Source organism: Leuciscus leuciscus (assembly GCF_965113295.1).
Source record: "Leuciscus leuciscus genome assembly, chromosome: 1".
NCBI lineage: Eukaryota > Metazoa > Chordata > Actinopteri > Cypriniformes > Leuciscidae > Leuciscus > Leuciscus leuciscus.
The window spans coordinates 16,332,354-16,345,136 of NC_138725.1; the positions used below are offsets into that span (position 1 = coordinate 16,332,354).

General features: G+C 37.4%; 1 protein-coding gene across 3 annotated transcripts; it reads left to right on the top strand.

The window, feature by feature from the left end:
- Nucleotides 1–2,927: 2,927 nt before the first annotated feature.
- LOC309501028 (uncharacterized protein) lies at nucleotides 2,928–12,506 on the top strand. Of its 3 annotated transcripts, none has more exons than XM_082172941.1 (3): nucleotides 2,928–3,078; nucleotides 5,014–5,269; nucleotides 10,909–12,506. In XM_082172941.1, the coding sequence occupies exons 2-3, from the start codon at nucleotides 5,212–5,214 to the stop codon at nucleotides 12,141–12,143; spliced, it is 1,293 nt and encodes a 430-aa protein (XP_082029067.1). In that variant the 5' UTR covers nucleotides 2,928–3,078; nucleotides 5,014–5,211; the 3' UTR covers nucleotides 12,144–12,506. The 3 variants fall into 3 exon arrangements, with proteins under 3 accessions (XP_082029067.1, XP_082029069.1, XP_082029068.1); XM_082172943.1 differs by having other exon boundaries at nucleotides 5,018–5,269; XM_082172942.1 differs by having other exon boundaries at nucleotides 5,065–5,269.
- The last annotated feature ends 277 nt before the right edge of the window (nucleotides 12,507–12,783 follow it).

The window sequence follows — 12,783 nt, forward strand, 5'->3', positions numbered from 1 at the left end:
GCTTATTTTTAGCGGGATGGAAAATGTTTGAAGCTGATTGTGTTTATAGCCAGTCATTAAAGGAAGTTATACAAGTGTTGAGAAGTTTCACTCTCAGGACATTCAAGCATTTAAGCAAAATGGAAAAACTAACATCATATGACTTTCTTTACAGATAAGAATACAGCCTTTAAATGTAAGCAATGGGAAAAACACATCTCAAGCCAGAGTAAACAACACAGGCATCTGAAAAGCTGTGATAAACTGAAATCTCACATCATGCCTATTAGAAGTGACACTTGTTTGTTTTTAGCAGAACTGCCAGAAAGCATCTGGAAGGACGGAGAGAACGCCAGTGATCCAGAACCTGCAGAATGAAACATCATAACACTATCCTTGTTTATCCTTGATTCTTCATTCATTAATTCATGACTCTGAAGATCATGCTGATTTACACAGTTGCAGGTAAAAAAAAAACTAAACAAAAAACATGATATGGAACTTTCTTCATTTTATTTCTTTCTTTAATGACGTGCAGTGCATGTAGCGCCCTCTATTGTACAGGCATGAATTTGCTTTTCCTTCAGTCCAACACATATTTGTTTCATGTTTGGTGTGGTGAGGACAGCAGATAAAATCATCAGAACATCCCTCCCATCTATAAAGAAACTAAATATGTCACGCTGCCTTAACAGAGCCACCAAAATCAGAGACAGGGGATTGTTAAACATGAGTGTAACATCAACACCAAAACCTAAAGACTATCAACCTGAAGTGATCTGGTGATCAAGAGAAGGAGAAGTACATATTCTCCTCAGTGCATGTTTCAGCAGCAGTGCCTAGACTGTACATTACGATACTTTAATATCTCTATTAAGTTCAACACAATTCTGTTCAGATTATAAGCTGTCAGATGAGACCAAACATGTTAGGACACACTAGTAAATCAATAGTATGTAGTGGAAAGAAGTGTGTTTGTCCTGTGAAGCAAATGGCACAGATGTGTGTTAGAGGTGTAAGAGACACATCAGTCCTCAATCTGCATAATGACGATTCCCTCGCATCAGATTCACGTCATTAGCATACGGTGATGATGAGGCCATTGACCTTCATTTAATTCACTTGTGTACTTTTAAAGTGACAACGGCTGTACTAGGGCAGTAAATAGGCTAGTTATACCCATATTTCACATCAATAGTTCCTGTTTTCACCTCATTTATTATGCTGATGTCTTCAAATCTCCTGTAAATTGACACTTAAAGCTCATTTCATTGGTGTCAACAGAGTGTATTTTTTGGCTACAAATATGTACATTTATTTATGTTTTTATGCTTCCAACTGTTTTACTTACCATTATTAATATTTGGGAGAATTTACATTACATTATTTTTGTTCTTTTCTGTATTTCTGGATATCTGCCTATATTTTAATGAAGAGGCAGGATAATGTTCAGGTTAGCAATAAAATAAGTTATTTATGGGCATCTGTTACTATACAGTAGACAGACAAACAGACATTTATGCTTAGATGTGATATTTAGTATACAAATGAACACAGTAACTGATAGGGCTTGTTCGACTAGAAGCAGCGCTGAGAGTAATTTAAAAGAGAGCCGTCTGCTCTCTAAATTGCCATGAAGCTCATTTAATTTCAACAGAGGGTAATTGTTGGCTACAAATATGTACATTTATTTCTGTGTTGATTCTTTCAATAGTTTTTTTTCTGGCATTATTAGTATTTTGAAGAATTTACATTACATTATTTTTGTTCTTTTTTTTCCCCACATGGTCGGTGATGCTCCTCCCACAGCAATCACATCATCAGTGAAGCTCCTCCCACAGCAATCACATCATCAGTGAAGCTCCTCCCACTGCAATCACATCAGGCTTGTTCAACTTGAACCGGCGCTGCACAGACCGATCGGTTTATGACATCAAAGTACAGAGAGAGTACAGATGTCATAAACCGATCGGTCTGTGCTTCATGTAATTATTGAATAAACTCATTACTCATTTTATCAACAACTCATTGTTATTGTCTGTTTTTATGGCTACATTATTTACCGTTTAACCCTTGATATCCAGCTCCACATATACATTACAAAAAGTCTGAAATGTGAATTATCATTTATGCATTTGATATTATTATCAATACCATTATAGACTATGTGGAGTGGTTTTAAGGGTATGTGGCCTATACTAGTTATTTTTAGTCTGACTAATATCCCGGTATGAATACGTTTAATAAATGTGCAGACAATTTTTTTTTTTTTTTTTTAACCATCATAGCATTAAAACAGAAGGTTGATGCAATCATGACAGTTAGTGTTAACATTAAATCAGCTCATGTGATCACCTAACATGCATAATTTCATTGCACAGAAAACCTCAAAGCCATATTAATAAATATTAATATAGGTTTAGGAAGGATGGTTGGAAAACAAGCATATGTGGAGAAGTAGAAGTAGTAGCTCTGCTGTATATAATGTCAAGTTATTTACTAAAATCATTAATTTGTACTAAGAGGACTATGAGAAAAAAAAGAAAAAAAAAAAGAAAAAAAACTTGTTCTCAACTTTTTTGCACCGGACTGGACTATATATACAGGCGCTGGTAATAAAATTAGAATATCATCAAAACGTTGATTTATTTCAAGAATTCAACTTAACAGGTGAAACTAATATATTATATAGACTCATTACATGCAAAAGTGAGATATTTCAAGCCTTTATTTGTTATAATTTTGATGAGTATGGCTACGTACAGCTTATGAAACCCACAAAATCAAAATGAATTCTTGAAATAAATCAACTTTTTGATGATATTCTAATTTTATGACCAGCACCTGTAAGGATATAATCTGTTCAATCTATTAATTCTTCAAATGAACTGAGGAGGGCAGCAATACGCCATTCTAGCGACTATAGTCTTCCGCAAATATTAAAAGAAGAAGAAGAAGGTGAGAAGAGAAGAGAAGAGAAGAGAAGAGAAGAGAAGAGAAGAGAAGAGAAGAGAAGAGAAGAGAAGAGAAGAGAAGAGAAGAGAAGAGAAGAGAAGAGAAGAGAAGAGAAGAGAAGAGAAGAGAAGAGAGCAGTTCACGGTATTTCTCATATTCACACAACCATCACACACACTTTATACAGTTTGATTAAGCGACAGACTCATTTCTGTATTGTTTTCATCGATCACAGCGATACTTGTGCATCTTTTCTGGCGTCTTCCTTCTGAAATAAACATTTAGTGCAGCAGCAGCGAGCATGAGGAGAATATGTGGAGTTCATTCAGACCTGAGCGATTTTGTGTTCGTTTGTGTGATTGTCTCGATGTTTGTGTGAGAACACAAGACAAGAATGTCAAGACAAGAGTTAAAGTTTGAGATCTGTGAGGGGAATTGATGGGAAACGATCTCAAGTTTTGCTGTTGCCATTTTCATTCGTAGCCTACCTTTAGGCTATATATCTTTGTTGACATGTATTTTTTCCAGATTATATTGCTAACATTTGAATATATAGAGCAGACAATTATAAACACTTTATATTGTCCTTGTCATGAGTAATGGACATGGGGAAAGTTAAAATCTATATATAAATGAGAAATATAATACAATTGATAATATCAGAAAGCCTAAATATTAATTAAGTTTGATGCTGGACATGTTAACTATCTCTTTTTCAAAGTTTTATGGTCATCATCAGTTTCTGAACATACAAAACTAAAATATGTTATTGATCTAATTACTTTATTGCAATTAATATCACAGATAGCATAACATCTCCAAGATGTCTGTTAAAGAGCGGTTCAAGGTTTATCAGATGAACAGAGCTGTAGGGTTGGGTATCGTTTGGGTTTTTTCCAATACTGGTGCCAAATCGATACTTTTAAAACGGTACCGTTGCCTAAACCGATACTTAAGAAAAAAAAAGAGAGAGCCTCAAAACGATGGTGAATGACATTAAATAATGGCTTTTTTTATTGGAAAAAATAAATAAAATATTCTTAAAATATCACCTAATGCTGTATATTAAATATAATGCGTTTTTTATTATAATAACAACTGTATTTAATGATTTCATTAAAAAATATAATAAATATGTAAAATAGTACACGTTTAGCAAAATACTCTCTATAGCTCTTTTTTTCTAGCCAACTAACGTGCTATAGCCTATATTATGGTCATTAATTATAATAATATAAGATATTATGTATGAGGAATACATTTCAGTAAGTTGTACTGTATCTTTCAACATTGTTCATTCGTGTTTATTTACTATTAGCTAGTAGAGATGATGGGTTCACGTGCCGCTAGGGATCTGTCACGTCACATTTGTTTGAATTTCGTAATAAAATTGAGAGAATCTGAGAGCTGAGATTTTTTTTTAATATCATATGTAACCTGCTCTGTCCAGTCTGTCAGTCTCCGTGTCCTCTTTGCTTCGCGATTTTTCTGTGCGTGAGAAAATGGATGTGTGGCGTGAGAGCGTGTGAAAAGTGTCAATTGTGTGAGTCTCACGGTGAATGCGTGAGAGTTGACAGCCCTGTGTTCACTTATATAACATGCCCCGCCTGCACAACTGAGATTCAAACCCTGCTAGTGTCTTCTGCTAGTTAGCACAGTATTAAAGAACCATATCAACTGTTAAATAACATATTGGGGATTAAAATAGTATCAGATTTGTCTAATTTTATAAATAAACAACAAAAATAGAGGTGAAAAAATAACATAAGGAATTTACTTTAGCTATGGTTAAATAAATGTTCAGTGAAATCTTCCAAGGATTTCTGAATTTTGGCGCAATTTTTTTCCCGTGTTGAAATGGCAACTAGTAAATACACTAAGTTTTGAAATGTTATCATGTGTGGAAGTATTTAAAACAAGGGTGTTTCAACTAGCCCTGCGTTAGGTTGTGCCCCGCTCTCCCCCTATGTTTCTGTTATTTATTTATTTTTTACCATTATTTATAATTGGAAGAATTTATATTTTTTATGTTCTGTTATCAATTGGTATAAAACCAAACTGATCATTTTTTTTATTTAGGCAGATCAGCTCCTCCCACTAGGTACATCATCAGTGAAGCTCCTCCCACAGCAATTCATCATCAGTGAAGCTCCTCCCACACCAATTCTCCAATAAATGCTGTAAATTCCCATCAGCTACAAGTGAAGACGAGCATCAGAGCATCAGGAAGAGCTGAAATCTGCAAAGACTGAGTTTATTAAAGAGGACAGTGAGAACATGAGTGATCCAGAACCCTGCAGAATGAAACACACTGAAGATCCTGAAGAACAAAGAGGTTGGTGTTTATTCTTCATTCATTCATGATGCTGAAGATCATTCATGTTAGACACATTCAAGCACTTCAACACGTTTTTGAAATGGTTGTAGTAGTATTATTATTATTATTATAAATTTTTCGTTTTCAACAAATGGTCAGTAAAGGGTTTGAGCAACTTTCATAATGATTGTCAAAATCAGGTCAACTTAACCCTTTAGGCGGCAGAGTTTTTTATCCGAAAACGTTCGATTTTGACATCTTAATTTCAAAAGGCTATATCTTAAAAGTGATAAAAGATAAGAGATTTTCTGTAAATTCAGACTGATCTCATGAAATGGCGTATGTATGACACGCCAATTCGATTTCCATTTTTGGCGTGCTATCAACACGCATAATCGCTTTTCAGCGTGTTTATCAACGCCGTTGACTTAACGTTACATTACTGTATATATAGATATGACCTACCCCAACTCCCTAAAAGTCCCTAAACCTACCCGTCACTGGGGTTAATCTTCTCCTACCATCCTAGGAAAAAAAATATTGATTCCCCGGTATCACGACAAGACGTGAAATAATCACGTTGGTCCCCTTTGGAAAACGTGTAGATGTCACAGTTTAACGCCCATATACGTTTGCCATATCTTGAAGATATCTGTACAATTTCCTATACCATTGTATAGATTATAAATGTAAGATCCCTTAACTCTACTCCCACACCTAAACATACCCATTTTATGGACAATATTAAAATGATAAAACGTAATGGACAGATATGTAGGAAAATGGCATTTTTATGAACAATATGGCATTAAAAGATAGTTTGAGCCACGAATCCTACCCCTAAACCTAACCATAACCATTTCTTAAAACTACCTAGGCAACAATTATAAAGAAAAACAACAGACAGACGAGTATAATCACAATCATTTATTTATGGTTCCTATAGAACCATAATATACTAACCTTACAACACAACATCGATTCACAAAATACACCAATTCAGGGTTCCCACGGGTCATGGAATTTCTGGAATGTCATGGAATTTTAAAAGGTCTATTCCAGACATTGAAAGTCAGGGAATTTTATATATTTTTTGTCCAAGTCATGGAATATCATGGAATTTAGTTTGTTGCTTTAAATTTTAGTTTCCATTTATCAAAATGTAATTTTTCTATACCGATTTTTTTTATCGCGCTGTTTCACACATCTTTCTGTATTGTTGTGCTTAGGCTATTTTGAGCACCATATTTATTCCCTTCCCGCTCAACTGGAAATCACTTAGTTAACAGGTACAGGTGACTGCATTCGACTAAGGCAAACATGCCAGGAAAATGTAAATTTCAAGAGCTTTGGCTACAAAATGAACAATTTAAAGACTGGGGGCCCTATCTTGCACCCAGCGCAAGTGACTTTGTACACCGACGCATGTATCATTCCTATTTTGCACCCGCGCACAGTGGACTTTTCCCTCCACAGAAGCACGTCGGTAAGTTAGGAAATACACTTGCGCTCCCGGGGGCGATTCAGCGCAAAGAGGAGGCGTGTTCCGGCGCAAACGTTCCTTCATGTTATTTTGCAGGTTTAGAAAACAATTGCGCCACTAACCAGGAAAAAATAGTTTAAAGTCAGTGGCGCGTTGCGCATGTTATTCATTTGCTATTTTAAGGGCGCATGCTTGGCCATAATCAATGTAGCGTGTGCACAACGCGCACTTTGATTCTCTCATCTACACAGAAGCAGCAGTTTTCATTTTTGCAAATCATACATTATTACGATAGATAGATAGAATAGAATAGAATAGAATAGAATGAGGCATTTATATAGCGCTTTCATATGTACTACTGTACACCCAAAGCGCTTTACAATCATATCAGGGGATCTCTCCTCAACCACCACCAGTGTAGATAGATAGACAGACAGACAGACAGACCGACAGACAGACAGACGGACAATTTATTATAAAAGCATGTATCTAGCTTACACATTTACCCAAATTATCATATGCCTGTTTAACCGAAGTTAATTTGGGTGGGTTTCTCCATCCCCAATGTCCCTGACGAGAATGTCGGTCTCCTCGGCTGTGAACCGCGTCTGGCAAATCCGCCGTTATAATAGGAATCCGCTTTAGAACAAGCTCGTCTGCTCTTAAAGGGAATGTGAGATGTCGCTCTGATTGGTTTATTTCACGTTACGCCCAAACCACACCTATGAATAATGAAGCTACTTCAGACCAACCCATTTTAGATTTGCGTCGGGCGCAAGAGTCATTTATCCCGCCGGGAAAATAGCAACAGCGCCCAAGACCCGCCCACAAAGTTACTTGCGCTTTGTGCTTGACACTTGCGTTTCAGATTGTTAAAATAGGGCCCTGGGTGTTAAAAGTAGACGACAGAAAAGCTAAATGTAAAGTTTGTAAAACTACTTTTGAGCTATCAAATATGGGTGAGGGTGCACTTCGCAGCCACGCAAACAGCAAGAAGCATGCTACTCGTATAAAGCCGACAGGAGCATCATCTTCGGCCCAAGTGCCCATCACTGCTCTACTGCAGCCTCCCCATAGCCTGGAAATCCAGACCTAAATCTAAAAGATTAATGGTCTGGCGTCGACTAATGAAAATCGGCAAGCTCGAGGGGCGGCACCAAGCATACATTTGAAAATCTCACTGCACGCAATTGGATAACACTACGACCAATCACAACAAGTTATCGCTTAGCTACCAGTGGAGCTAACTGGTAGATTAGACTCTTACTGTATCCGGTCGGTAAAAAAGCAAAAACGCTGTTCCTCTTTTAGAGAAAAAGTCTAATTATTTCATTGTAGCGGCCAAAGCCGTTTCAAACAAATGGTGTTCATCCATAGCCATCTTGCAATGTTTACTAATGACTTCGACGTCACAGCGCTGTCGTCTTCTGTTTAGCTCGCCTCTGGCCCGCCTATATCAGGTAACCCGATGTGATTGGTGCAGCTCAGATCGAGGGGCATATTTAATGAGCATCATTACTCGACACCAGAGTAACTCGCTGAGCAAATACAACGTGTGCTCTCGCGAGAACTCTGGATTACCAGGGTAGCCTCCGCATATAGCTCCAAGAGAACCGCAATCCGCTAATGAAGCCGCTCCCACCCCCAGCAGTGACGGCAGTGTGAGACACAAGCCGCGTTTCCATTACCCTTCAAATTGCGCAAATTGAAATTGCGAATTGAAAATACGCACAATGGAAACACGTCAATTTCGCAAAAACTCCCGTTTATCACAAAAAAGTTTTTACGCTCTCATGAGGTGGTTTTTCAGGCAATTCGAAAAAGGAATATTCTGGGATATATGTAAACCTACCAACATCCATTGCCATGGTTTTTGGAATGACTTCGCGAGAGGGATCGTTTGTCATGTGAAAAGGCGGTATTCTAGTCGTGGTGTAGTATAATACTGTGTATTAAGCCGCACTAACTTTAGACCTAGTATACAATTAGGATTATAATGGTAAATAAAGTTTGAAATTGGTTGGATTTAAAACACTGTCTGTGGCTGTTTTTTGTCTGCTCGGTGCTCCGCAAAACAGCGGCCTGTTTTGCCGTTCATTATAGGTCATGGAAATTCATCTTTTAGTCAGGGAAAGGTCAGGGAATTTGACATTTGGTTTAGAGTGGGAACCCTGCCAATTTTATTAGCTTGATGTAATCCAAACCTTCAGAATCCATATATTATTTGCAAGAAAAAGATCCAAACTCAGCCCTTTATCCAGTAATCATCATCTTGACCGTAAACGTCAAACCCCGCGCTTGTTATGAATTTAAATTCAAAAATTGTGCCCTCAAGAAGCGTTACGACAGGTTACTATGGTTACGGCAGTAATATCAGACGCTCATTGGCTCTCGCCTCGCTTGCTTCGTCACAGATTGCGTCATGCACATTCACATTTGAAATGAAGCGCGCACTGCCGCGCAGCCCTCAGAGCGAACCGAACCGAAGACGGATTAACGTTTTCATGGATTTGAATTAATAACTTAAATTCTGCTCTGTCTGTTACCTCATACAAAACCACTGCCAGAGAGGACTGCGACACATCGTCACGTGAACAACTTTTGGTACCGATTTTGACATTTTCTCATTAAATAAATTATTGTGATTATACTTGTCTGTCTGTTGTTTTTCTTTATAATTGTAGCCTATAGTTTTAAGAAATGGTTATGATTAGATTTAGGGGTAGGATTAGCAAACGTCCGGGGATAATGGTACGTGTAAGATTCACGTCTGAGGCTGTTAAACTGTGACATCTACACGTTTTCCAAAGGGGACCAACATGATTATTTCACTTACATTTTGCTCCGTTTCGCTCGGACATTTAACGGCGTAGACATACCACATACGTAGACATACGTAGAAGATGACGGTTCGTTTCGGCGTGAACATACACACGGATAGCTCAAAATGCGTATAGATAACACGCCACTTTTGACTTGAAAGTGGCGTGTATGTTTACGCAAAGTCATGATGTCATGTTGGTAAATTAGAGAAATATTAAGGATGACCCAAAGTTTATGTAGGGATTTCATTTTCCCATCTAATTTGCATATTATGATGTCATATGGTGGTGGCCATCTTGGATTATAGAATCTTCATGAAAAGTCACATGTTTAAATGATAAAATGCAGCACTTTTTCCCCCCCAAAATGTCCCTCACCTTCTGTATGCTATATTGCACAATACTGAATGCTCAGGTAAATAGTAAGTAGTAAACAAACTGTGTAAATCATTACTAATAGTGGTAGTTACAAACCGAATGCATCTAGCGGTTGGCCTCGAAGAGGAAGTAAGTGGACGAAGAGGAAGAGGCAAGATGAATGTAGAGCTGCAGAGAGTCTTCCTCTGTGTGACAAGCGAGTGTCAGAAGCGTAAAGTTGCATCTCATACCCAAGAGATGTTTAATGGCGATGCGCCAAGTGAACGTGCAAATTCACTCCCTAACAGTAGATGGTGCTTATTAAAAAACAGAAATATCTCGGTAAACAAGGTGGCGCCACAAATACGCCACCTAAAACGTCTCGAAAAAGCTGTCTCAAGTCGGACAACATTTTCTAATGGCATGCACTGCTCCAAGTCAGACACAGATTGAACTGCGCAGAGCTGCATGAAGTCGAACAAGCCTTTCCACTTGCTTAATTTCTAAATGAATCAGTCATTATGAACAAATCATTTGAATGAATGATTCAATTAATCACTCATTTAGACATGGACTTGCCGCCACCTACTGGTGGTTTTATTTTCATATTTATTAATCCATGACAGGCCTGTACCAAACAAAACAGACTCAGCTAAATATTGTTTAATTTTTGTTATCTAACAAATACGATTTTTTGGTCAATATTGCACACCCCTAGGCACTATTGTATAAATGTTAATATTACATTAGATATTTATGTCATTAATCAAATATTTAATAGTTCTCACTTCAGAGACGTGATTTGTGCCTATAATGCCTTGAAAATAATAATTGAAAGATCAATGTACCTCATTCATGCAATTCATTTATGAATTATGATATTTTATAGCAGTTGTCTACTAGTACTTTCTGCTATTACATCAGGGCTCACTTTCATATTTCTCTGTTCAAATTATTTTGCTGAAAATGAATGAAACATTTTTCTTTGGTTTCAGACCTGATGGAAGTGAAGGAGGAGAGTGAAGAACTGAGTGAAGTGAAGGAGGAGAGTGAAGAACTGAGTGAAGTGAAGGAGGAGAGAGAGGAACTGAGTGAAGTGAAGGAGGAGAGTGAAGAACTGAGTGAAGTAGAGGAGGAACATCATGTCAAACCTGGCGAAAAACCTTTGAGTTGCTCAAAGACTAAAAATACATTTTTAAAGAAAAGGAGAGCCAAGAAATCTTTCACCTGCACTCAGTGTGGAAAGAGTTTATCAACCAAAGAAAGTCTTGAGATTCACATGAGAGTTCACACAGTAGAGAAGCCGTTCACATGTGATCAATGCGGGACGAGTTTTGCACAAAAAGCACATCTGACCGAACACAAGAGGATCCACACTAGAGAAAAGTCACATATGTGTATTCAGTGTGGAAAGAGTTACACATCCAAAAATTCTCTTAAGATTCACATTAGAGTTCACACTGGAGAGAAGCCGTACACATGTGATCAATGCGGCAAAACTTTTTTTAGGACATCACACCTGAAGACACACCTGAGAGTTCATACGAAGGAGAAGCCATATTCATGTTCTGTGTGTGGAAAGAGTTTTTCAGTGCTGTGCAATTTAAAAGCACATCAGAAAATTCACACTGGTGTGAGAGACTACATGTGCTTTGAGTGTGAGAAGACTTTTACTACAGCGAACTGTTTAAAACAGCACCAGATAATCCACACTGGAGAAAAACCTTACAAGTGTTCACACTGTGACAAGAGATTCAGTTGGTCAAAAAGTCTGAAAATACACGAGAGGATCCACACTGGAGAAAAGCCTTACAAGTGTTCACACTGTGACAAGAGATTTATTCAGTCAACAGATCTGAAAACACATGAGAGGAACCACACTGGAGAAAAGCCTTACAAGTGTTCACACTGTGACAAGAGATGTAGTCAGTCATCACATCTGAAAAGACACGAGATGATCCACACTGGAGAAAAGCCTTACAAGTGTTCACACTGCGACAAGAGATTTAGTCGGTCAACAGATCTGAAAAGACATGAGAGGATCCACACTGGAGAAAAGCCTTACAAGTGTTCACACTGTGACAAGAGATTCATTCAGTCATCAACTCTGAAAAGACATGAGAGTTCACACTGGGAGCCATATAACTGTGATCAGTGCGGTAAACGGTTTCTTTGGGCGTCAGTCCTGAAGAGACACCTGAAGATTCACACAAAGGAGAAGATTCATTAGTAATATTACAGCAGAAAAGACACAGCGGTGTGTGTTTCAGTGCTAAAGTCCTTTACTACAGAAGATGAACTGAAAGAGTGCCAGAAAATTCACATTGAAAAAAAAAAAACATATTGAAGGCAAAGTTCAGGAGCTGAAGAAGAGGCCATAACATTTTTAAGAGAGACATGAATCTGATATTAATTTTTAACTCGTTCTTCATTGTTTTTCATCAGAACATCTAGTTTCTCTTCCACTTCTACTCTTCAATGCAAACTCAAGATATACTTTCATGTATCTTTGAAACTGGACACTTTGTTTTATACTTTGTTTGTAATTGCTTCATGTAATTACTGAATAAAATCTTTACTTATTTTATCAAAATTGTATTGTCCATTTTTATTTTCTGCTGATTTTGCTTGAATCAAGAATAATTTTATTTCTGAAAGCCGTGAAGCATTTTTTGCTTGTTGCGCTTTCCATGTTTTAATTTTCTCAATATGCTTTTAAAGGCGTAATAAATTATATTTCACTGCATTGACACTGATTGAGATTGCTGTCTGTCTACATTATTAACAGTTTCACCCTTGATATCCAGTATCATATATACATTTCAAAGAGTTTGTTCTAGTCAGTTTGATGTTTCATTCACACCATGAGG

What these genes read in the sequence shown, in the direction of transcription:
- LOC309501028 (XM_082172941.1), top strand. Translation starts at nt 5,212, where the DNA reads ATGAGTGATCCAGAACCCTGCAGAATGAAACACACTGAAGATCCTGAA. An exon ending in AGATCCTGAAGAACAAAGAG is followed by an intron (nt 5,270 to 10,908) that starts GTTGGTGTTTAT and finishes CTTTGGTTTCAG; the next exon opens with ACCTGATGGAAGTGAAGGAG.